Source organism: Vigna radiata, chromosome 5 (genome assembly GCF_000741045.1).
Source record: "Vigna radiata var. radiata cultivar VC1973A chromosome 5, Vradiata_ver6, whole genome shotgun sequence".
Lineage (NCBI taxonomy): Eukaryota > Viridiplantae > Streptophyta > Magnoliopsida > Fabales > Fabaceae > Vigna > Vigna radiata.
In genome coordinates, this window is record NC_028355.1 from 5,863,923 (window position 1) to 5,891,853 (window position 27,931).

At 31.1% G+C, this 27,931-nt stretch overlaps 2 protein-coding genes across 3 annotated transcripts; one reads left to right on the forward strand and one right to left on the reverse strand.

The window, feature by feature from the left end:
- Nucleotides 1-7,599: 7,599 nt before the first annotated feature.
- Nucleotides 7,600-11,731, forward strand: LOC106762547 (protein KINESIN LIGHT CHAIN-RELATED 2). 2 transcript variants are annotated; one of them, XM_014646521.2, is made up of 3 exons: nucleotides 7,600-7,941; nucleotides 8,531-10,573; nucleotides 11,197-11,731. In XM_014646521.2, exons 2-3 carry the CDS (start codon nucleotides 8,547-8,549, stop codon nucleotides 11,405-11,407), a joined length of 2,238 nt encoding a protein of 745 aa, XP_014502007.1. In that variant the 5' UTR covers nucleotides 7,600-7,941; nucleotides 8,531-8,546; the 3' UTR covers nucleotides 11,408-11,731. The 2 variants fall into 2 exon arrangements, with proteins under 2 accessions (XP_014502007.1, XP_022636258.1); XM_022780537.1 differs by lacking the exon at nucleotides 7,600-7,941 and adding an exon at nucleotides 8,250-8,343.
- A 506-nt stretch (nucleotides 11,732-12,237) lies between these two features.
- On the reverse strand, nucleotides 12,238-16,118 carry LOC106761538 (carbonic anhydrase 2). Its single transcript, XM_014645097.2, has 9 exons — nucleotides 16,057-16,118; nucleotides 15,074-15,142; nucleotides 13,923-14,036; nucleotides 13,777-13,825; nucleotides 13,579-13,695; nucleotides 13,196-13,249; nucleotides 12,998-13,083; nucleotides 12,735-12,840; nucleotides 12,238-12,648 (listed from the first exon to the last, which is right to left on the reverse strand). The coding sequence occupies exons 2-9, from the start codon at nucleotides 15,124-15,126 to the stop codon at nucleotides 12,466-12,468; spliced, it is 762 nt and encodes a 253-aa protein (XP_014500583.1). The 5' UTR covers nucleotides 15,127-15,142; nucleotides 16,057-16,118; the 3' UTR covers nucleotides 12,238-12,465.
- Between the last annotated feature and the right edge of the window lie 11,813 nt (nucleotides 16,119-27,931).

Sequence of the window (27,931 nt, forward strand, 5' to 3'; positions counted from 1 at the left end):
TAATACACAAGATATGCAAATCAAATACCTAAATACGTTTCAAGAATTATTAGATATAATTTATGAAGACACTTATATAATAAGTTAGGGTGAAANAGGTAAACATGACTAGAAGTGTTAATTTAATCCTTGGTCTTGAGGTAATCCCAACCCATTATTAAAAAAGCCCTATTTTAAGAAGCCTCTCAAGTAGGGGGCCAGAAAAAAGCCCCAACCCCCAAAATCCCCTCTCAAGTGGGTTAGGGTCAGGGTTAAAGTGAGGTTAGTCCCACTGCAAAACATTAATTAAATTTTAGAAATAATATAATTTATATATACATAAATGTATTGTAATTTAGTCTCTCTCTTAAAAGATTCAATATTATTAATTAAATTAACTAACTTTCCTAACACTCATAAGGGTAACACATAAATTGTTAGATTCAATTTAAACTCTGAAATACCAAAAAGCAATAATTAATAAAAAGAGACTTTTTGTTGGTCTTGGTTTATCCTAAAAAGACGAAGTCTTTGATAAAAATGAGAAAGTTGTTATTCTATTTTGTTATTGTCAGGTATAAAACAAAATGATTGTATATGGACAATTAATAATACAGATTTAAGCAGAAATAAAATCTATGGCTCTCACAAAAGGAAGCCAAAAATATGTGCAGCCGATAGATGCTTTCCTCCGTCAGAAACTCGTGGGTTGGCCCTAACCCATAGAGTTTTTATAAATATTTTGACCCTGTGGGATTTTTTTATGAGGAACTTTTTGGTCCTGTGGGTTTTTCTAGTCTTAACCCACGTGAGTCAGGATCAAGCCATATTAGAGAGGCCAAATTGTAAATATACAGGGGTAAAGTAGGGGCCAACTTATCAACCACATAAAGTTTTAGGGACTTAATTGGAACTAACTTTTCTTAAGAACAACTAGTGAGATAAATTCATATTTTTCAGGGTGCAAAAAGTACTCCACTCTCTTTATAAGTAAAATCATTTTGAACCTTATTGGGTACTGGGCCTTTGCTTCGTTCACACCTCAAAAATTTCATCATACCTTTTTGTTTGTAACGTGGAAATGTAAATGAGTTAAGGAAGTAGTTTGAGATTGCATGTGCCGAAATAAAAGTTATGAGAAAAAAGCTTACACTATATTCTGTGTGAAATAAGATATTCGATTAAGGGTTGTTTGGTTAAGTTTTGAAAAGTTAGTGGTTGTTGATGGATCTATTAAATGTTGTATGGGGTGGAACGAGTGGAAAACCCTTTAAAACTACAACAACAACAAAAAAGCTATCACCATTTCCAACACCTTCCACAAATGGTTCCCTATGCCACCATTACCAATCCCTGTTTTTTAGTCATCACCAAACACCAACAACAAAAGCATCCTATGTCATGATTTACTTCAAATATTCTGGAAACAATGTTCGAGAATGAAATTAAATGGTTAAATTAACTCCAAATTATCCATTTCAAAATATGATTTTATCATTAAAGATTAGTTCCAAATTAATAAAAACTTATTTTAAATTATATGTTCTGAAATTGTTTTTATTTCTTTATAAAATATCTAGAACTACTATTTTCATCTAGCATGTCATAAGAAAGGAATATTGAAATTTTGGGGGTGCAATAAGAAATTTGTGAGCAAGAGGCACAGGCCTATTCAAGCTCGCTAGCCTACCGCTAGGTTGACCCATTCAATTAGATTTTGAGTCTTAGAGGAATTCAACTTGAATGAATGGTTCTTAACCTTGTAAAGATTCAAAGTTTATAACCCTATCATCCCTTTATCATCATTTATTATTGAAGTATTCATGGAGTGGAGATATAAATTAGACTACTACATATATTTTTCACGTGATTGACTATGAATTAGATTTTTTAAATTTAATATACATTTAATCTAAATTAAAATAGATTAAATATAAATTTTATATTCATCTTACCTAATTCATATTGAATATATTTTTTAATAACAATTTTTAATTTAATTTAATTTGCATAATTTTTTTTAAAATGATTTTATTTTTTATTTGAATTGGTCTAATTTGACTTCAACTTCGCATACTTTGGACTTAGTCTCACCAAACAAAGCTTAACATTGATTTAGTCTAGTTAAATTCAATTTGACTTGGATTTAACTCTATTTGATCAAGTTTGACTTACGCTCTATTTAGTCCAATCAAGTATATCCTAAGCTCGGTTTAAAATTACTAATATTAACATGGGTTAAGCTCAACCCAACCTAACATGAATTCACCATGACCTAGTGCAAACTAATCTAGACTCAAACGGGCTTAATATTATCTTGACTTAAATTACACTTATGTATGATCCAATCGAACCTAACATAGGCTCAACCCAACCCGAGTGACAAGAGTCAACTCAACCTATATTGACTTGGACTTAGGTGGACCTAACTTAACCATTTGTAGGTTTAAGCTGAATAACATTTCTTGACTTAAACCCACATCGGCATGGGCATGACTCAACTTGACTTATCATGGACTTGACCTAACTTAACTAATTAGCACCCAACCCAATGTGAGACCTAGCTTGAAATGGACCTTACTCGACCTGACTAGAATATTGTTTCCTAACTATACTTTATTGGACCTAGGTTAACCTATTTTGGTCAAATATGAGCTTAGCCAAACTAGGTTTAACATATTCTTGAACTAAATAGGTCCAATGTAGGGCCAACATGACCTGACCAAACCTAAACTTGGCTCGATCTGAGTCAGATTAACATAGGGTTAGCCCCGAGTCGACCTAATATGGGCTCTACTCAACATGACCTGAAGTGGGCTAGACTCGACCTAACTTGGCTTAATATGGGTGTGGCTTGAATCTAACTCGTCTTAATCAAACCTAGGCCCGACCTAACTTGACTCAATCTAAGTTGGCCTATCTCAACTCAATCTAGTTTCAACTCAATTAGGCTTAACGTTGACCCTACTTAACTTAACCCAACTTAGGCCATACTTGATTCAACTTGACGTGGGTCTTGCTTGAGTCAACTTGATATGGACACTATGGGCTCTACTTGACATGGAATGACTTGACTTGGTGTTACCTGTCTCATACCAACATGGATTTGACTCAACTTGGCTTGAATTAGGACTAGCTTGTCTCAACATAACCACGTTGAATCATCTTAGCCTTGGCCTAATGTGGACCTAATATAACCTTAGCCCAACTGGAGTTAACTTGACATGGGTTTGACTTGACTCAGTGTGGTTCTGATCTGACATGATTACCTAGTCCTACCTATTTTGACTTGATGTGGTCGTGACTTGAATATAACCAAACTCATCCCGATACACTACTAATCCTGCTTGACTTGGCCGGACCTTAATCCAAATTGACTCGCCCTAATTTAGACTCAACCCAACTCAGCTTAATATGGTTCCAACCTAACCTGGCCTAACATAGTCTAATATGGACTTAATTTAATTTAGGCCCAACTTAACTAGTTTGAAATAGTCATAACCAAACACGTCTTAGCCCACATTTATTTGGCTTAGACTAATCAAAGGTCAATTTGAGTTGTTTAAGATCAATTTGACTTGTCTTGAATCTTGGCTTAAACTTAAACATTTCAATTTGATCCAACTTTGCATTACTTAAGTGAATCTAACTCAACATTTTATAAATTGGATCCAACTCGAATAATTAACCCTTGCTTGAATATGATCCAATCTAACTTCCATAACTTCAGTTCTTGAATTCACCTTGTCTCACATTGACTTTTAAGTGTTCAAAATCCACAAAATATTATCCAAACCAAATACAATTAATTGAATTCGACAAAAATTAAAAAAATATATTTAGATTTGTGATTATTTTATTAAAATAGATTAAAATAATATGAATTTAAATAATTATTAACCGAAAATATTTATATTTTTTCACCTTTACACTAGTGCAGAAAAGACCTTTAATGTCACCCTTTAGATGTCCGACCCTCGAAAATCCAACATAAAAAATGACCGATGGCATTTTCCGTAAATAAAACAACTAATTAAACGTCGATTATGGGGGGTCCGACTTCTAAAGCCAATTAGACATCTGTTGTGGAAGAACCGACTTCTAAATACTCAGCCTAGAAATCTAAAAGGTCACTTTTTGACTCCATTTAGACATCTGATCCCGTCACTTCGACTTCTAAAGCCATTTAGACGTCTGTTGTGAGGGAACCGACGTCTGTTGTGGGGGGAACCGACGTCTATAGACGTTTGCTATGGGGGGAACCGACTTCTAAATACTCATCCCAAAAATCTAAAAAGTCACTTTTTGACTCCATTTAGACCTCTAATCCCATCACTCCGACTTCTAAAGTCCTTTAGACATTTTCTATTGGGGAGGGGATACCGACTTCTAAATACTCAGCCCAGAAATCTAAAAAGTCACTTTTTGACACCATTTAGATGTCTGATCCCGCTACTTCGACATCTAAAACCATTTAGACGTCTGTTGTGAGGGAACCAACGTCTTTAGACGTCTGTTGTGAGGGGAACCGACTTCCAAATATCTGCATTAAAACACTGTGAATGCGAGGCAGCAGTTACGCGCACTCATTGTTCATCATCTTCCTTGCGTTTTCTCTCAACGTGCTATGTTTTTCAGGTTCGTTTTCTCACTTTTGCACCGTTTAAAATTAATTTTACTCCGATTACATTACTCTTTGATGAATTATCTTTCATTTGAACCGATTAAAATGTGTTTCCGTTGGGTTTTGGTGTAGTTTTGCTTGTGTCCTTAGGTGGCGTTCTTGGGCGGCGATTTCTTGTATTTTGCACTCTTCCAATTCCCTCCACTACATTTTTAAAACCATCCAATACAAAAAAAAAAAACGTACAATCCATTCTCTTCAACTAAAATATAAAGTTGTAAACTCAAATCACCATGAGCCAGGAGGAATCCAAGAGGTCTCAAGCGGAGAAAGATTCAATCAAATACGGCGAAGTTTTAGACGTTTGACCTATAGAGTCTGACGTTCTATTAACATCACCCATAAAGACATAGGATAAGGATAGATGTTAAAAACCTAAAATAACATATGTCTAAAGTCCTTTCTGTATTAGTGTTATCTTTAAATGTAATGTACAAAAATAATAATAATCCTATATATGTTCTTTAGTGTCATTAATCACTTTGAATCTCTTAGATCACATATGAATTTAATGAGTTAGGTACTTGCTATTTGCTATTTGCTATTTGGTTTTTGTGGGACACATTCTTTTATTATTATTTTACGGTTATACTTATTTTTAGAAATTTTTATATAGCCAACAGTGACATTTTAGAGAAAGAACACATACATATTTTTTTCTTAGCTAAGCTAATTTGTCCTTCTAAGTAAATAAAAAGCACTCATTATTTTTTTCTTAATTATTTTCAGTTTACGATCCTTCTTAGTAATAGAATATTATATTTAACTAATAAAAATACATATAAAATAATAAATTTTAGAATTTTAAATGGGAGTATGAAAAAAAAACTGTCAACGTATCATTGTAAAAAAAATATAGTAAAAGTAAGAAATTTAAATAAAAATGATCACGGGCATACTAGGTTGTAACTCCCACAGCCTTTACTGTGACTTCTTTAAGCTTTATCTGCTTTAAACTCCCCTCAGTTTTTCTCCACTTCCATTTGGATCTTAAATTCCACTTTTAACTTTAAAACAAAGTTACACTTTCTACATTTTTATTTCAATTTTTTTAAGAAATAGAGCATCTGTGCTTTTGTTTGTACAGTGCATCTTCAACCTGTCATCTAGTTCCAGTTTTTACTTTTTCTTTAAAGTAAGTTTGCATTTTTGAAAAAGTTTAAGCCATCAAGCACTTGCATCAGATCAGATACACATGCTATTCTTACTTTTCAAAATTAGATATTGTAGTTCAATCTCCAACTCTGTATATAATTTATTTATTTTTAGTCTTGGTCAATTAAATCCTAAATTTAATATAATCATTCAAAATCCCATAACACAACTTGAACCCAATCTCCAATAAAAGTTTATTATTTATGGATTGTTTATAAGTGCAGATTGATTGAATTACATATTTGACCTTGATTTAGAGATGGTTTTGCATAAAATGTGAAGAAAGACGAACCTCAAAATTTGTGGTCCTATTCCCCACTCATTGCTCAATTAACCAGAAAAATATTTGCACGTATGGGGCAAAGGAAAACGAAGATGAGACCTAAAAACCACCCACCTTTATGACTTCAAAACTCTCACAACACAACACAAAATGGATTTTCTTCTTGCTGAAATGGGACGAAGATGTATCGAACGTCTCTCCATTCTCTCCATTCTGTACTTTAGTAACAATCGGTGTATGGAGGGTGATATGTAGATCTTTTGTAATTCAATAGTAAGTCAAACTAACTTTACCTCCAAATTAAACCCATATTTATAAAGTTTATAAGAATCTGACTAATTAATTTACTTTTTAATGATTATTAATGCAAACCCTAACCACTTAACCATAATGGTTGTAACATTAATTACGCCTTAACTCTACTCAATTATTGTCAGAACCAAGCGATTGTGAGATGCTTTTTTATACGTCACCCACTCGGTCTTTTCTATCCAGTTTGTCACTATATCCGATCGGTCAGTTATAATTCTATAGTAACATATTTAATATTTATATTACATTTTTTAAATATATTAATATCAATATATTTTAAATATAAAAAAAACACATAAGAGAGAGAATGAGTGAATAATTGAATAATGGAATTGAAGTAGGCATATATAAGAGGGATTTACCCCTATAATGAGTTTACTATTATGGTGTTGATATGGGGCTACAAAATCAAATACTCTTTTAGTGTTGTAAAGTTCAAACTAAGATGCCCTATTATTACATCATAATGTTTTGCGAAAGCAAAGGAGAATTTGAAAGTAGGATTTCGTTTTCAACCATGAAAGTAGGTATATAGGCTTCTTAGAATATAATTTTCCCATCCAATCTTACATTAAAATTTATATATTATTATTATTAATATTATGCAACTGCACGCGGGGACGCTAGTTATTCCCTTCACATGCTATCATAGTCTTCACTCAATGCTATGCTATTCTTTTCCCTCTCACGGATTCCTTCACACCACAACCAATGATTGTAATTTAGTCACTATACTAAAATTCCACTTCAAGTAATAAAACAATGTACAATGTACACATAAATAATCTTGAGTATATAGTTAAATAAAATAATGCTGAAACATCCAAATAAGTAAAACACACACAATGTGAAATCACAGTATAATAATATAAAATATCTTGTATGAGAATTTTCAGTTTTTCTTGGCAACAGACAACAACTATTAACAAAAAAGAGGTTTAGAGTAATTTCCTGACTGACTGTGATTGCCAATCTTTCTGCATAACCTGTTTTCCAATCTCCGCAAACTCATCACACCGATGCCTTTACAAGTAAAACAAAAATCTAATAGTAAGTAGAAACTGAATTTAATCCTTATTATTTGTGCACATTTTCAAGGGGCAGAACGGTCCCGACAGAAAAGTGCTTCTGACACGTGGCGGCACAAGGTGAGTTGACAAATAGGAAAAAAAAAGACAGAGAAATTAGAAAACACGTTTGGCGTGGTTGGGGAGAAGTCAAGTTCATATGCTTCCCTCCTTTTTCTGACATTACAGTTCTGCAGAATTGAGAAACCCTTTTTTTTTCTCCGTCAAATTATTATTTTCATTACGTGGGTGGCGAATTCCCCGTTTTGCCCCCTTCCACCATTACCGTTCTGGTCTCTGTTTCATTCATTTTTCTTCTCTCATACATCGCACCAAAAAAAGGTATTCTGTTGAGTTTCTCTTCTTCTCTGAGTTCTATCTCTATATATACGAACACTCATTCCTCTGTCTCTCTGCAACCGACAACCTTTGCTTCTCTTCACTTATGCCTCATTCTTAAGGTATGTGTCCCTTCCTCTTCTTTTTTATTCTTCGAATCGCTTATTTTTATGCCTCCGAATCCGACGAGGAAGAAAAAACCAAATCATAAAATTAAGCAAAAGCAAAATAAAACATAACCCCGTAATTTTCTCTGTCTTTTTGTTTTATTATTATAATATGTATCTTGTTTTGTATGCCTCCGTGCAATCCGGTTTGTGGTGAGTTTTTTTTTTTTTTTTTTTTTTTTTTTTTTTTTTTTTTTTTTTTTTTTTTTTTTTTTTTTTTACTTTTATCTTTCTTTGCTGATAATTGTTTCTATTTTTGTGACAATTGTTTCTGTATCTCAACGTTGAGGTTTCTGCCCGGGTTGTGGGATATCCAAGGCTGACGAATTTTGACTCTTACTAATCTTGGGTTTAGATGTATGTGTTTTGAACCGTATTGGTTTGTTAACTATTGTGTCTTCGTTAATAAAACGGTTTGAGTTAGACAATTGTTTTGTTTTTCTTTTGTGTGATGTGTTGTGTGTTTTCTTGGTTTGGATTGGATCTGGTTGTTTGTGGGTGGTGTTGATTTTGTGGACCATGTGTTTGATGATGATTGTAACAGGAGCTTTTATTATATCATGGAAGAGTTGAAGATGACAGGAAATGTAACGAACGGTGTTCATGATGAAGGGGAAGGTAATGAGATGAATGTAAAACGTGATTCCCCTTCTAAGGAAACCTCGAGTCCGGGAAAAGTTGAAGGCGATACTGGTAATTTTGGTGTTGATGGGGAGGTTGAGCCCTCCATTGAACAGCTTTATGAGAATGTGTGTGACATGCAGAGTTCGGATCAGTCACCGTCACGGCAAAGTTTTGGATCTGATGGCGATGAGTCTAGAATCGATTCGGAATTGCGCCATCTAGTTGGAGGACGGATGAGGGAGGTAGAGATAATGGAAGAGGAAGTTGGGGAGGAGAAAGGGCAAGAAAGGAGTTCAAGTAGTGAAATATCTTCCGGATTGGATGGCTTGACCACTGATAAGAAATTGGATCAGGTGAATGAGATTCAGGAGGTTCAGCCTGCAGCTACTAGTTCTGGTTCCTCAGTAAAGTCTGTTGAGGCATCGAGTTCACGGGTGGGACCTGATACGTCGCCCAAATCAACAGCCAAGGGAAAAAGTCCTGCCCCAAAACCAAAACCTCCTATGCAAAGAAAGAATGGTAGACCTTCGAGGAAACAAAGTAGTGGTGTTACTGGCGTGAAGAATTTGAAGAATTCTCCTTCGGGAAATAAGTCAGTATCACAAAAACGTGTTGAGAAAAGGGCCGAGTCCGCATTGGACAGACCTGAGAGGGCACCGATATTACTAAAACAAGCAAGAGATATGATTTCATTCGGGGATAATCCTAATAAGGCTCTTGACTTAGCTCTTCAAGCAATGAAACTGTTTGAGAAGTTAGGTGATGAGAAACCGAGCTTAGAGCTGGTTATGTGTTTACATGTTATTTCAGCAATATATTGCAGCTTGGGTCAATATGGTGAGGCAATCCCAATTCTTGAGCGGTCAATTGAGATTCCTGTTATTGGGGAAAGTCAGGAACATGCCCTTGCTAAATTTGCTGGTCACATGCAACTGGGAGACACCTATGCTATGCTGGGCCAGCTTGAGAATTCAATTAAGTGCTATACCACTGGATTAGAAGTACAGAAGCAGATTTTGGGAGAGACAGACCCAAGAGTTGGTGAAACTTGTCGGTACGTGGCTGAAGCTAATGTTCAGGCTTTGCGATTTGATGAAGCGGAGAGGCTTTGTCAGATGGCTCTAGACATTCATAAAGCAAATAATCCAGCTCCATCTCTTGAAGAGGCAGCTGATAGGAGGCTCATGGGCCTTGTATGTGATACAAAGGGAAATCACGAAGCTGCTCTTGAGCATCTTGTTCTAGCCAGCATGGCAATGGTCGCTAATGGCCAGGAAGGGGATGTGGCTTCTGTTGATTGCAGCATTGGAGATGCATACTTGTCTTTGTCTCGATATGATGAAGCTATCTTTGCGTATCAGAAAGCATTAACAGCTTTCAAGACCAACAAAGGAGAGAATCATCCAACAGTGGGATTTGTCTTTGTGCGTCTGGCTGACTTGTATAACAGGATAGGAAAGATAAGGGAATCAAAATCATATTGTGAGAGTGCACTTAAAATATACGAGAATCCAATTCCTGGAGTTCCTCTAGAGGAGATTGCTAGTGGTCTTACAAATATTTCAACTATCTATGAGTCTATGAATGAACTTGAACGGGCTCTCAAGTTACTGCAGAAAGCACTGGAGATATACAATGATGTCCCTGGTCAGCAAAGCACAATAGCTGGAATTGAAGCTCAGATGGGAGTCATGTACTACATGTTGGGGAACTTTTCTGAATCTTACGAAACTTTGAAGACTGCTACTTCAAAACTTCGTGCTATTGGAGAAAAGAAATCATCTTTCTTTGGTATTGCCCTTAATCAAATGGGACTTGCCTGTGTCCAACGGTATGCCTTAAGTGAGGCAACAGAATTATTTGAAGAAGCAAAGAGTATTTTGGAACAAGAATATGGTCCGTATCACCCAGAAACACTTGGGGTATGCAGTAATCTTGCTGGCACATACGATGCAATTGGCAGGTATTCACCTTTTTTCTCTTCCTTTTTGGGTCATTTCCTTTTTTTCTATTTGCAGATATCTTTTCACTATTAGAGAATATACACCACTTTCAATTTACTGCGACATTAAGAAGGCTAGTAGTAAGACGATATGTTATATATTAATAGTCTGCCTAATCCAGTCACGCCACTCAGTATGTTAATTGAGTCATGCTCATGCAACTCGTGAATATAATGACCGATTTTCATTGTGGCATTCATGTTGAGTAAGTTCACTAGTTCAATGTCACTTTCTTTCCTCTAAGCCATTACATTAACAACATATAAACAATTGCATCTTTGTGACATTAACACTATGGCTTAGAGAAAAGAAAGTGAAGGGGGGTATAACATTTTTTAAGTTAGAATTGAAGAGAAAACAGAAGGAAAGAAACTTGATTTTGGCTTCTAAAAGTAAACTTTCTCTCCTTTCCTCCTTTTCCTTTTTCTTTACCCAAACAAAAAAAAAAATGCACGATCTTTTTTGTTTTTTTCTCTTCTGTTTCATCTTTCTTGGCATCCAAATGGACAGCTGAGTTTTAGATTTCCACAGAATGGTTAGCTAGTTATTCTCTTCTCATGGGGTTTGATATTTTCTATTTCAGAATGGATGATGCAATTCAAATTCTGGAGTACGTTGTAAGCGCGAGGGAGGAAAAGCTTGGGACAGCAAATCCTGACGTGGATGATGAGAAGAAAAGGTTGGGTGAGTTGTTGAAGGAAGCAGGAAGAGTTCGGAGCAGAAAAAACAGATCACTTGAGAACCTTCTTGATGGCAATGCTCACACTGTAAACAATGTTGTCATCAGGGCCTGACGATGATTTCTACCAATGACTCGTAAAAGAAAAGCTATGCTTTACAGGAACTCAAAGTAGCATATGCTGAAAGGCTGCAGAGATAAACCTGCAGTCTGGACAGTATTAATTTATTGGGTATAATTGAATGATTGAATAGTGTTATCATTGATGGGGTAAAATTGGAAGAGTGTAATTTTTATGCTAGATTATTCTTATTTAAAAGTTATGTTATTGTTTATATGATATTATGTAAGTAATTATGGTGTATAGATACTCCCCTTGTTTGTGTATACAACATTTTCCCCCTCGTTTCACATATCAAGAGAAGACTTATTTTTTCAACCTTTGTTCAAGACTCTACATTGCCGATATTAACTTAATAATGGAATAAATAAATGATTTGTGGTCTTGCCTAAAATGTCCAAAGAACACTTATCATAAAACTAAATTCGATTAATCATATGGCTCCAGAGCCTAGTCTTTTTCTTTTTCTTTTTCTCAAAAGGAAACTGAATTTATATGTCTATTCGTTTGCACTTTTGCAGACACTTGGTTTAACGTCTACATTTCATGATAACATTGCTTTCTGTAATCCAATACAGTAGATTCCATAGAAATGTATATTACGAGATATCCAGATAAACTCAGCATGCTTATTTATTAATTATTTATGCATCAAAAGATAGAATTTATCACTATATTTTATTTTGATATGTTTCACTTTCATTTATTGCATTGGAAAGATACAAACTTTTCTCTTTTCTAATTTTATTTTTAGCATCTACTTGACAAAATATAAACTATACTTGTTCTGTTAGTCTACAAGATATATCTATCAAAGACCACAACTCTTATCATCATTTATTAGGCATTTGAATTAAACACGTACAGAGATGCATGAAATTCAGTAATACTTCTTAGAGTACATTTACTTTTGAAATATCAAAAGCAGATGCTATTTATTTAGGACGTAAAATCACACACAGACATGGAACAAAACAGCACAACTTAAATAAGAAACTTAGTAATTAAGGTTGTAGAGGTGCCAATTCAAAGTGCCAAGTTTGAGTCATCCATCACTGATGGGTTGAGAGAGGGATAGTAATGGGTTCAGTGACATGAGTCACATGCTTCCAAAGCTTGAATTCTCCCTTCACAAAATCATAGTAACCTCCCAACAGTCCTATGGTCTTGTTCCTTATCCCTCTTTCAACATATGGATATGTCCTCAGGTTCACTAACGAGTTATTCACTGACTCCTGCATCACAACATTACAAAATGGTCACCATTCATTATTTAATGTTAAAAGCATGGTAGTTGAATCAAAATTGAAGTACATAAAACCTTTTCACAGAATTTGCATTGGTCCTTGAAATCATAGCCTTCATATTCTTTCAGAACGGCCAGTTTAGCTGGCAAACCAATTTTCACCCAATCATCTATGAAGTCACTGCACATTTCAATTGAACAGGGTTAAAACATGGCTAATTGGAGACTTGTTCCATCCTACACATTATATACACTTTTAATTTAACTCTTCTATGAAAAAGAAGGAATTAAAATCTTGAAATTAGCTATGTATTTTTAGTATAGAAATTAATTCTCACAAGGGGGCAGAATCATCTTCTGGATGACTCATAAGCCTTTGGATTCCACCGCAGCGACTGTGGCCAATGACCAGAATGTTTGGTACCTGTAAAGCCATATGGTTGGTCTTATATACGTTGAGATTCCTCTATGCATTAAAAACCAAAAATGAAGTAATTGGTTTTATAAGAAAACTATAATAAACCAATCATCATCACCTTGAGAGCAGTGATAGCATACTCAATGGCTGCGCCAACTCCACTGTGCCTTAGCTGTTCAATGAACAGAACATGACAGTGAGAAATTTAACCACTTTTGTTTAATTTTAAGAATATATGGAGAAAGAATTTCAGTAATATAATTTAAACTTCAAAGTAAAGTAAAAGTCTTGTTAACTAATTACCTAAACTCCATTTGATCTCCATCACAAAAAATTTCACAAAGCTAATAGTCTTTTCAATCATACAAACAATTCATGACAGAAGTGATAGGTTTAATTTGGGATTATTCTTATATGACATTAGTTTATCTGGGGATGTACTGATTGAAGAAAACATGTAATTTTAGGGTATATAGGTTGAGAATATGAGAGAAAGTGAACCTGATTAAATGGAGGGACCATGTTAGCAATGTTGCGGACCATGAAAGCTTCTCCAGGTTGGAAATGGAGGATAGTTGTAGGACTCACTCGAGAGTCAGAACAAGCAAACACCAGATACTACACCATATTCAGAACATATCAAAATTAGAAGATCAAAAGTGCTGAAAAATGGTGATAAAACTTGTAACTATTCATCACCTGGGGGCTTTGGCCATTGGCAAGTTTGTTATACAGATCCGGGTTCTTACTGCAAGATATAAATAAACAAAAAGAAACATGAGAAATTGTTGCATATGTATTCTTTTGCATCAACACAATAATCAAGAGTTGAATTTGAAGTTTACTCGAAATTGTTGATCTTGAAGTAAGTGAATCCGAGTATGATTCTTTGCAAAGCAGGGTCATGATGTTTTTGTAACTCAGCTATCACTTCTTCAACTTTAAACTCTTCTTTTTCTCTGTAATCATCACGTATTCGATTCGTAAACTCGATTCGTGAACTCTAAAATACAAATTTATTACTAGCATAACTGTGTATCTCATTATCACAGAGTCTTCAAAGAATTTTAGTTCATCATGGAGTGAAGTTAAACAAGTTTAGAATTTTCTTTTATTTATTTAAATTTAAGTATAAACTTATTTTTAAAATTTTGTAGAATAAATAAATAAATATATTTCCGACTTAACTGTTACACATTTGCACTCATTTTAATTTACTTTGTTTTTCGACAAATATCCTATATATTATGTACAGATTTCGCTACACTTAAATATAATTTTGATGCACTTAATTTTGAAGGACTATTATCTGTGACTCTCATTGATATTTTAATTAAATTATATGCATATTTGACTCTTTTTTTCAATTTTTTGAATAAATAGTTACTTTTTATTTTTAAAATTAAAAAATTTAGTTCTTTACATAATTTTCCTTTACCTAAAACCCTTAAGTTTTACCCTTTTTATTAAAAATTCCTTCCAAATTAAACAGATTTAAACCATCTCCTTAAAACTCATTAATCAAAACACTAGATTTTATATGAAGTAAAAATGAAATAAATAAAGAAAACTCAATTTTTACCCTCTTTTGACCTTCGTCTCTCATCTTACAAAATCATACAAATGTTATCAATTGTCTTCTATTTATAAACTTTTGAAAAAAAAATCACTAAATATTGGCAAAAATGACAATTTAAAGGTTTTAAATAATACAAAAACTTACATAGAGACTAAATTTTGCCAAATTTTAAAATGAAGAGACTTAAATAACTGAAAAATTATAGAAAATGAGCACGTTATATATATATAAAGAAAGAAAAACTACAATTAAACTTATATTTTTAAATGATGAATTTTCTAATTTTATTTCTCTAACTGATAACATATGATTCAAGTTAGTTTACTGTGCATCATTAAACTAGTTTAAGGGTAAGAAAACAGTGAAATAAAAGAAAATTATTTTCATGTGATTGAAGTTTATAAATAATTAATTAACCTGAGAAGCTTCTTCAGCTCTTCAATGGCCACTTCAGATGTCTGTTTTGCCATAGTTATCTCTTCTGATCTGCAAATTCCAAACAAGGCCATCAACAAACCATTTCATTATTTAAGGATTTCTGCAAACTTAATATAAAATATGTTTCAACGCAATGTTTTTGAAAAATTTCCAGAGTTTTCTTTATTGAAAAAAATATATATTTTTAATAAAAAAAATTCAAAATCACCTGTAACTTGTATCTATGTATACATATTAGCATTGCATGAAATAATTGCATTAATTACATTGGCTTTGAAATTAATCACATCTTTGTTACAAGAGTCATTTCATAGCATAGTATTTTTTATTTATTTACTCTTTATTTTATTTTATTACATCATTATTAAGATCTCTTTACTACTACTTTTACCAGTTATAAGATACACATTAATATTTTATCTTCTCAAGACAAAGAAATATTTTTTTATTCTTATGACTAAACATTATATTTAATATTTAACATCCATTTTAACAAACTGTTCTTATAAAACTTAAATCTTAAATTTATAATTCTAAATATGACATCTGCAGTAAAAATGTACTTCTTGAAGGTTTTTTAAATCTTTAACTTGAAAAAAAAAACTTGAAGAAATTTATCATAGAACTACAAATTACCATCACTTTCTTTAACTTAAAAATAAAAAAGTCTATAATAGTATAGGAAAATATCATTTCCTAATAAAAACGAGAATTTTTAAGTAAATTCAAACAAACTTCTGCATAAAATTTATTTGAAACATAGTCGAGTAAAAACTATATATATAAATACAAGTTTCTTGAAATTATTTATTATTGAAATGTAGTATGTTTTCTTTTAAATGATAGAACACGATAGATACTACAAAAGTTAATAAAAAATAGTAATAACAAATTAAGGGAAAATAAACTCAAATGCAGAGTTGAGATAACCCTATGAAACAAGCAATATTTTTTTTTTTCACCTTTTCTTGCTCTGAAAAGATATTACAAAACTAAGAACTAATTTGTTTGAGAGAATTTCTGAGAAATGAAAGTAACAAAGTTTTGGTTGTGCTTTTCTCAGTTCCAGGGTCTCCTATTTATAGCTGACAATAAAGATGGTGGGGTTTTTCTTATGTTTTTTTTTTCTTTTTAGCACTTCCTTTATTTTATTCAAATAATTGTTTTCTCTCTCTAGTGATTTGACATTTCTAGTGGAATATGAAAATGTCAAGAAAATAATTTTTAAATAATATATAGCATTTTGAAAACAATTTTCACACACACCGTCCATGAAACAACTCTACCCCTATGATAATAAAAGGTAGAAGCTAGTGACTTTTATAGTTGAGATTGAGACCATGATGATATGGACAAGTTTTAACCCTTTTTTCATAAAAAATGTTTCTTTACGAATTAAAATAAAAGTTTTAAAAAATTATAAAAAGAACTTTTATAGATTAATTTGTACACAAATCCATTTTAGCTTATAAATAAGTATATTGTATATTTCTTCATACTTTTCTATCCTAAAAATTCTTATTAAGTATGACGGAGATTTTGTTTATGATGAAAATTATTAGTAAAATTTAAGTTAAAAAATGTTATTAAAATACATTAAAGATGCACATTATCTAATAAAAAGTAATTATCAATTAAAATTCATAGATATTATAATATTTAGATGATAATAAAATTTGTACATGCGGATATCCGCGGACAAAGTTCGTTAAGGATATTTAGTATCTGCAAGCAAGAGGTACCGCGGATAGCGGGTAATTTAATACTCGCTCGTTAACGGGTCGGGTACGGATATCACATTATTCGTACTCGCAGGTATCTGTTATCGGTTTAAAAAACGAAATTTCAATTTTACCCATTACTTTTTTATGAATTACAAAATAAATTAAAATATTTGTTTTTAATTTTGTTTTTGTTATACGATGTAGAGGAAGTAATTCTTCTCTCTCAAACTTCCTTTCCCTTCTTCTTTCTTCTTCACTCTCAAACTTCATTTCCCTTATTCTTTCCGCCACCTACTAACAACAAGAATCACCGTCCTCAACAATGCCGTGAGGACCTCACATTGTCGCTGTCATCACAGCGTTTACAACTTCTTCTTCCATCATTCACGGCTTTGCCCGCGGCCAGTAGTGGAGCCAACCAGCAGCAGGTGATCCCATTCCAGAGCTTGAGAGGTTGAACCGCATCGAGAACGGCGACGAGAGGCAGATATGAGATAATTTGGTGCAGATCTGAGATCCTTTGGTGCAAATCTAGGGTTTATAAGTTTTGAAAAAAAAAGGAAAATAGAGTTTGGGTTAGAACTTGGGCTTGAATAATAATATAGGCACTGTTAACGAGTATCCAACGGATATCTGCGATCTGAAAAAAATTCACGGGTTTTTTTTTATGCGGATACTCGGCGGGTAGAGGGGCGGGTAACAAGTATATTTTTTATGCGGGTCGGGTTCGGGTATTACACTATCCGGNCCGAACCCGACCCGTTGTCATTCCTAATCATATAAAATATTATAAAGGAATTATACATATTCAATAAAATAGAATAGTTAATAAGACAAGAAATAAAAAGTTACATTATAGTTACACAAAACATAACCACAATTTAATTTTATATACACACTAACAAGACAAAATTATATACACCACAACTAGTATAAAAGAAACTAAATGTTTGTTGCACCTCCATCCAAAGCTTGCTTTACATAAATATCATCACCCTCTACTCATACCCACCAAATGATTATCGCCAAAAAAACAATGCACCAAAACACCCAAACAAAGAACAAACAAATAACATACATATATATATATATATATATATATATATATATATATATATATATATATATATATATATATATATATATATATATATATATTTTATACATATGTCATATTTCACATAAAACAAACCAAACATCTTAATCTTGCCAAAGACCTAGACTAGACTGTTTGAATATAGTATGAATGTCGAGCTATGGCGAGTCATGCACTTGTGGTGGCATCTATTGCTTTACAGAGTCATTGCCAATGGGTTGCATCCTACCATACTCACAAGGTTAGTCTGTACCACGTCTTAGGCCATACTGGAAGCACCCAGACTAAGACCTCCTACTACTCTCACAACATGTATCAATCCTCTTTAATTGAGAATGAATAATCATTAGAGTGTTAGGATAACCTTGAACACTTTGCTCCCTACATTCATACCAACAACACTTTGGTACAAACATTAAGAATTCTCCTTAGAACTCTTACAAACCTCACATTCGTCTAATCATATGTTCCAAACCATACCACAGATCATAAAATAAACTATCATACCATTTAAAACTATGCACATAAGAGAAAAGAAGTTAAAACACCTAATAAGACTCAGAATCACTTGCCCAGCACAAAAAATAACCTTAATCCGTACGCTACACTTATTGGCCCAAAACTAGGTCCATATCCTTTTAGGCCTAAACTAAACTACTAGGCCCAAACCAAAACTATGTCCAAATATAGGATCCAAATAGAATCTCACATTACCAGGCTCATAATATAAAGCTTAAACTAACATATTCTAATATTTACAAAAGAAATCATAGACTAGGTTTTCATACATTCCTTAGCCCAAATGAAATCAACTTGGGCATGCTCAACTTAAGTGAAGTTCAAACTTCTTGGATCCTTTCTAATCATGGCTAAGGCGTTTGTCATCAAAGACTCCACATAATCAAACTCCTGATATAACTCTAACTACATAAAGATAGATCAGATTAATGATCTGAACACACCCTCATGAATACAAAAGAGTAGAAAATCAAATTGAGTTACATAAAGTCACATGCAAACCTTTTAAAGGCCACATGTAACATGATCGAGATTGACTTAAGAAAAATAATATAAAGAAAATTTATTTTATTCACAATTTTGATTGGATAGATATGATACCTTTAATATCATATCTGAAGTTCTAAAATAAACTTAGATCTTTAAAGAAATCTGACAAATAGTGTTAAAAACTTAAAACGAAGATAGAAGAGATATAGAGAATTTTGTTTTAGAATGATGAAAACTTTTATAAAATAAAACTAATTTTTATATAATTTAACTCATTTTAATATAATTTAACTTTGTAATAATAAAATATTTGAGTATTATTTATAAAATCATTACTATTCTTAATAAATTTTTCTAAATCTTCACATTTAACTTAAATCACATGCAACATTAATTTCACATTCACACTATTCTAGTTAATTTTGACCATATAAAGTCTAATGTTTAATCGAAGAATATTCAAATATATCAGCACTGATCAAAATTATCCCACTCTAATGTTCTCACCAAGTTAGCTATCCAACATTATCTTTTGTTGAAAATTTATCTTCCAATGTATACTTAAAAAATAAATTTTTATTATGAATTAAAATGTCCCAAGTTCTACATTTTCCATGATATTGCACATTTTGGAAGTCCCTATCGTCTGCCGACCACGTGTTTTCAATTTTTCATGTCATGTTAGATTTAGTGGCAAAAAAGGCAAGCATATATTATCTTGTATATGTGCAATTATTTATTTAATCAATTTCCGAAATACATATATGCCTTATAATTAATCTATTGATTAATTAACTAATATCAACATTATATAAAAATTAATTATATTTGGTATGTTCCATTTTTCATAAGTAAAAAACAACAGTAAACTCGTGGGTCTCGTTTCATGTTCACAAAAAATTTAATGCAGACGCAATAATATACATTCTCGCAATCCACGTTTGGAACGTTTTATTTGGTGAAGTAGAATAACTTTTTCTTTTTCTCGATGTCTGAAAAATGATTTTAACGATATTTTTATGCATTACTTTTTAGAAAATTATCATCTTTCTATATGAAGTCAGTATAAAGGTACAGAACTATGTGAGCAAAGTGTTTGACTAAGAACCAAATGTTAAAATCAAGTACAAACACGTGAACAAAATTATTTCTTTATTGTTCAATATGGTTGAAATATCTTTGTAATCTTAAACAAAAAAGGAGTGAACTGAATTTTTTTAATATGATTAAAACTAACAATGCACACTTTTAATATGAACAGAAACTGATAATACACAATTTTAATATGATGAATATCTCTTGCATCAATTCATTACTGAAATATTCATATAGTCTATCAGCAGAATAAATGAGAAAGTTGAACTCAATTCACATACAGAAGTACTCATTAATAAGAAAACTAACAATACGAGGAACCCAAAGTTATCAACACATAATTTATTCTAAGATTCTTTAACTAATTAGGCTTAAAAATGAAATCATAATTAAAGATACACCTAGTTCAAAAAGAGCCCACGAGAGGAGATAATTATCACTTAATTAATAATAATAATTGTTTTGGATACGAGATCGAGTCACTTTCAAAACTTACACAATTTCTTCTTTAGAATTGTCTTGTAGATGTTCAGTCTAGTCTTCGTGTCCGTTCTACCGTCTAGAGTGTATCTGTTAAAGGTTTTCCGATGCTAAAGTCAACAAATCGTTCATACAGAAGTTCAATGCAAGGGTATTAAATGCACAGTAAATGTCATCACATACTTCTTACCTTTGACATGTATTTATAGTTTTTTATGAGCTTGAAATTAATGAAGTTCTAATCCTGGCCCAATCTCAGCACAATACTCCTAATTACCATTACCTTTTACCTTAATCCTGGTAAGGAAAACCTTTTTATTGAATGTGGTCAGACGTCCTTAATAATAGTCGTTCAGTCATGCCTACTGGTTCGACAATTCCCTCGTTGCTTCAGCTGTCTTCTTCTCTAGAACTGTCCGGTTTGATTGGTGTGAGATATTGTGTAAAATCGTCTAACCCATACAATACAATAATAATAGTAATTATTATTATTATTATTACTATTATTATTAACAAGTTTTTCTTTCAATATTTTGCTATTTTTATGATAATATAAGATTTTTTTTTCTTGAGTAGATAATCGAGTTTTAGATTATTAATATCACTTATGTAAGCTAATAATTAACTAAAAATTTAATTTAATTAAATTTTAAGTATTCAAAATATCTTTTATTTTTGCCTAAGAACTTTGTTATATCATTATCTGGATAATGTGAATGTTACTTTTGTTTTCTCAACTTCAACTTGTTCATCAACTTATTTCTTCTTCAATCTTGGTCTACTTTTCGCTCAACTTACTTTTAAAGGAGAGAAGGAATAAGTTAATCGGTTGGCTAAGAAGATTGGAGAAAAAAAAGTGAGATAGAGATGAGAAAATAAAAGTAATGGTATTGGAAACAAAAAATCAAAGAGTAAGATCTTTACATACAAATGAAAAAAAAAATATCACGCAATAAAACAAAAGTTATTAATAAAATTTTAGTTAAAAATATTCAAATCTATAAAATTAATGACTGATGTAGTTTTATTCAAAATACGACACATCTTAAAAAAATTAATTGAGATGAACCAAAACCTGAAAACCTAATTTAGATTTTTGAAAAAAATAAGAATTAACGAGAGTTTAACTTTAAAATTATTATTATAATTATAGAAATAAATATAAGTTATTTACATAATTTTATTATAAATAATTATTTTAACTTTAGAAAATGATTAAATTTAAAAAGTGGCGCAATATCTATTTTCAAAATATGAATAAAATTGATAAAGTAACAATTTTAATTTAAAAACAATAATTATTTAAAGGATAAAAGTGAAAAACAAGTGTACCAACACAATGAAGAATCCTCCTCGTATTAGTATAGATAATAATAGTATAGAATATCGCTAATGTATAGTGAAAATTATTATTATTATTATTATTATTATTATTATTATTATTATTATTATAGTATAAAATTAAAATAATTTTGGAATTTTATTGTAAATAATTTGTATTTATTTTTTAATAAAATGGTTTAGTTTAAAAGAAATGGTCTGGTCGAAAAAGGGTTAAATTTAAAGAAATAATCACTTAAAAATATAAAATTTATAAAATAATTATCTTAATTTTAAAAAATCATATATTTAAAGAATAAAATTAAAAAACAAATATGAACACCGAAATGAAGAATCATTATAGTAGTGAGTGTTCAATTTTTTTTATCATAATAAAAAATGATAAAATTATTGTTATTGTTATTATTATAATATTGAAATTAAATATAAATAGTTTTTATAATTTATTATTTTACAAGTAGTTTTATAATTAAAAAAATAATCAAATTGAAAAAAAATTAAAGAATTGATAAAATAATTATTTTAATTTATAAATAATTTTATTTAAAAGTAAATTTAAAAAATAATTATATATATATACGATCACCAAATTTTATACACATTTAAAAAAAAAAACTTATTATGTTTAATCGTACATATCAACTCTTCTTACCTAGATTGAATCTAAGATTTTCTTAGCACTTTCATAAATCTAATAGAAATGGAATCTAACAACTCTCAATCTATATCAATATCATCTTCTATCAAAATCCAATAAAAGAGACGTAAAAATATAATTAAAACCTTTTGGTAAGAACATATAGTGCTTACAAGAATTGACAAATGAAAAGTCAAGGTTGTATAATCACCAAGAATTTTTCATGCATTGTGCTACGTCGACTAAATTCAACAAGATCATAGTGTAGCTGAAAGTTTAGCATCCTTTTAGGTGAAAAGTGTGTTGGTCCGTGAGTCTAACTTTTACAACAGACAAATTATTAGCTAATAAACGTTGAAATTACTAAGAGAAAGGTACACTAATAGATTATTTATATGTATTGTATTGTGTATATTTTGTGAAAAGAAATTATTTATCATTTACTTTACTGAAGTTAGAAACATGTAAACATCAAAACTATCAACTTGCAATTAGATCAAGCGTTGGATATGTACTAAAAAAACTCAAATATTTTTTTTAAACAATTGTAATAAAGTCTTGTGGTAATCAAGATTATTATAAACTTTGGTAGAATTGATTATTTCCATAGTCAATATAACTGTATACTTTTGTAAATTAGTTTAGGTTTAAATAGATATTTGTTCCTTCAATTTGACACATATTTTTTAGTCTTCTTAGAAAATCTTGTTGGAAGTCTCACATCGACTAGAGATAAAGTTAATTCATAGTATATAAGTGGGTGCAAACTTCACCTTACAAGTCGATTTTGTGAGGTTGAATTAAGCTTAAAATTCACTTCTAACATGATATCAGAGTCATCATTAAAGCTTATATCCTAGCAATGTTTATCCTTAAAGCATATTTCTAGCAATGCTTGCTAGACATATTGTTTCACCCGCTATCACCCCACTCATTAATGTTTATAGGAAAAAAAATTTATGAGTGAAGAATTACATAATTATTCATTAATTACAAAAGAGTTTATGTATCCTTTTTGTTCGTCAAATAAATCGATCATACAAACGAAGTGGTGGAGAGAAGAAGCAACATCATTTTGTATACGGAAGAACTAAAGAAAAAATATTTAAAAAACTAGTCTCTACCTATTTTTTAAATGGTTAAAAAAATCAAAGACTATAAATAAGTTTAAATCATTAATTTTTATTGAAAATCTCGTATCAAAATTAATTTAGAGTATATAAATAAATATAAATTTCATTTTACACATTAATTTTATAAAATTAAATTAGACTTAATTTTTTTTAATTAATTAGTTTGGTTTAGTATTTTTTAATCTTAATTCTATAATATGTTTTCTAGAACCTCGAAAGTCCATCAAATTTTATAAATTTATAAAATTCGTTTCAATCTTAGCATTCTTACACTACAAATCGATCGTAACTCAAACTATAAAAAAGTTGATTATAAGTGTATGTTAAATAAAATTTTACAAGTCATTACATTTTCATTTAATCTTTAAAATTCAAAAAACTTTTATGTTAAAATAATGTTTTAAAATTATAATCCAAATCAAGACCTTAAATTTAGAGGTATTAAATAAAATATAAAAAAATAAATATTCCGATAGGGATGTAATATACAGACACAAGAGTGGGTAAGATGCACCGCTACTAATTACCTAATCCATACAAATATCTAAATTCTAACCTAGGAAATAGTCCTCCACCTATGGCACTTGTAGATGGATTCTTTAATGTTTCTGTGTATTTAAATTAGCAATAAAAGAGATTATCTTAATGTACTTAATTATTGCTATAATCAATTGAAGAAACAAGTTTTATGCTTGATTACGTCAAAAAAGAAGTAAACTTGTCTGAATTAATTAAAAATATATGATTTTTTTTTGTATCAAATAGTTTGATAAAATAAAAAATCATTAATAAAATACACAATAACGACATAAAATCTAATACCTAAAGTTTCAAACTTGCAACACGTTATAATTACCCTTTAACATTAAAATCATTTTCCCGTGATATTAATTATATCCAAACATATTGAAGATTTTGTATACAATGGTACTGGAAATGACTAAATATATAGGCTTTTTCTTTCTACACCCTATCATTTTCTTCTCGCACCCTATCATATATTATATAATTATTTTCTTGCCCTTTAGTTTTATTTGAAAATTGCGTGGGAAGGAGACCTGAAGCGTGATGTTAGTTTGTTGTCATGGAGGAACTCAGCTCCGTTGATGGCAGGATGAGTTTTATTGTTGTGTTTTGATGTTGTTAATACAGCTAAAGTGTTACTAGTTTGGAATATATATATATAAAATAAATTATAAAATGTGTTAGGATATTATATTTTATTAATTAATTTATTAAAGTGATATAATTAATTATAAAACTAAGAATATATATGTCATGAAATATTTACTTTTTAGAGATCATAAACAATATTTTAATTTGTTGAAAAATCAAATTAAAATATTAAATCAAATTAGAAAATGATTCATTATCATAATTTATTGAAGAAAACCATGAAAACCCAAAAGAGTGGTTTGCATAACTAAATTTGAGTTTAAAAATCGATTACGTGTAGAGACGGTACTCATAATGTGTGTTCGAAGATGATCTCCTTTAATTTAAACGCACACACACCCACAACATTTGTCCGAAGATGGTCTACTTTAATTTAAGAATACGCATACGCACACACACACATAAACACACACATATTTAAATTATATATGCAACTCACTAATTACATGTTCCTTCGTTTCACTGTCTACAAGATGAAGTCATCTCTCTCAACACCCTCAATGAATGGTATCAACAAGGTGTCAATATCTTTAGTCAAGTCCCTAATGTATTTTGCAATTGTCATTAGACACCTTGTGGAATACTACCACATATTAAATCTATCCCACTAAAGACTAACATTTGCCCCAATAAAAGGTAGTTGACACACCTACTAAATATATGAACCTCTTTCAGTTTCTTACCATTTGATATCCCAATGTGTTATTAAATCATCAATGAATTTAAGATATCTCCTTTACTTAATTAGCCAACAAATATTTTTGTTCTATTTGAGTTTTTTCTTAAGATAGATTTTAAATAAATAAGTATTTAAAAGCCTACAAATAAAAGTTAGTTATTCATTCAAAATTTTAACTCTTTAAAATTAGTTTTTATAGAGAAGATTTTTGTTTTTGTTATTTTGTCAAATTATAACCTTTAAGAGGACGTTGGATAAGAATCATTGCGGACTGATTGAAGTTGAGTTTTATTAAGTAAATAATTCCCTACTAAGATTCTAATTCGTTTAGAACATTATGTTAGATTGCTTTATGTTTCATTTATAAATACATGTTCTATTGATGATTGGATGATTAAGATGTTATATTGTTTTTCTGATTAATGATTGGATGATTGAGATGCACATTATGCAGGTTTGTATGTGGTTGGAAAAGGTTATGTAGGTTTGTTTGTGCTGTGAACAATTTATGCAGGTTTGTTTGGTTGGATAAGAAATACAATTGTGCCTGAGATTTCCCTGGATCTTACTAAAGGCTTTAACGAAGGCTTTTTCCCTTCGGTAATTACCAACGGCCTCTTGTCCTTCGGTAATTACCGAAGGCCAAAGGCCGTCAATAATTGTTAGCGACAAGAGATTTACCGACGGTATCATGGACGTCGCTGAGCCGTCGGTAAATGGTCATTACCGATGGCTTCTAGCTGTTTCCGAAGGATTATGGCTGTCGATAATGCCCTTCTGTTTTGTAAACACATGTATGTGTACTATGTTATGTGTTATATGTGTTCATTTTTATTGTTAAATATGCACATATTGTGTTTGTCACATTTGATGATATATTGTGTTGATTGATGCATATTATTGTGTTTATGAAGTGACTATATATGTGCATGCGCAATATATGTTTTTGGTGATATAAAAAGCACATGCATAAAGGCATATCTGAATGACTTAATCGATTACAGTGTTGTGATAATCAATTAAGGTCATAAGACAACTTGAGTTTTAAACTGTGGCAAAACAACTAGTTTTGAATCGATTACATTAGTTGGTAAATTGATTCAAACTTGTGTGTTTGCACATATATTTTTCAAATGTGTTGTGATGAGTTTTGGAAAGAAAAGTTTTCAAAAATCTTCTAAGTGTTAAAGCTTAGTCGATTACATGGCTTATGTATTTAATTATGTTAAGATTTGAAAACTGATTTATACTTGTCATAACTACTATAACGATCATATTTTTAAATATATTTGACTAAGCATTTAATGAGAATCGATTACATTAATTGAATATTCAATTATGTTCTTTGACTGTTGTTAGTCTGTTACATGTGTTTAATGTAACTAATCATTAATATAGTAATTGATTTATTTGCGTTAGAATTGAGAAAAACTATATATTGACGCATTGTTTGATTTTCTGCAGAACAATTGAGAATTACACTTTCATATCTGATTTATTTTCATCTGAGAAGTTTTACAGATTGATCAAAGGCTCCAAGAATCAAGAACGAGAAGTGGTTTACAAATCTTGAAGAATTCTTGAGAGGCAAACATGACTGGATTGAAAAGACGAATCGTTTCTGCACAACTGAGGTTCTTTCTGTTTGATTAGGAGAAGAAGACTTGCAATCTTTGATTTGTTGTTCCCTGTACGTGTGGTGTCAGGAAGAAGAGTGGTGTACTCTTGACTTTGAGAGGGGATATCTCAAAGGGGTTACTGTGACAGGAATAAGGTCTTTTTTGTTGGCAGGTTTTGTTGTTCTCTATTTGATTGAGAGTTTGTGAGGTGTTTACATTTGAGAGTTGCTCTGTAAAGCCTTAGCTGTAATACTCTGATCATTATAGTGAATTGCTCTCCAATCTAAGGTTGATTGGGAGGGTGATTTGACGCAGGCATTGAGGCTGAACCAGTATAAAAATTGAGTTTGATTTTCTTCTCCCTATCTCTTTGCATAATCGATTATATTCTGTCATTGTTTTTACACGTATACTGTTACATTTCACACATATGCTTATGGCATAAGAAAGGTTTCAAGAACCGTACCATTTGCAAAAAAGATTTGAAAAGTGCTAATTTTTATAAAACACCAATTCACCCTCCCTCCTCCTCTTGGTGCTGAGAAACAAAGCTCATCAATTCTAATAATTACCCATCAAGATTTATTTAAGACTTTATGCTAAAGTGGTTCTGATTCAATCTACACTAGAGGAGTGTCTCTTAGAGATCAGGTTCTTTAGAAACAATCTGTGTGATTTCCCAAGGGGTTAAGGGTTGTGATTACTCTTGTATTGTAAGAGATTAAGGTTGTTTATCTCTTGGGTTGCTATATTGATTTTGAGTGGTGAAAGGAGTGCATTGAGAGGGTTGTCTCTATATTTCTCTATACTCAATCAATTATAGTGGATTCCCTTCAACTAAGGTTGTTG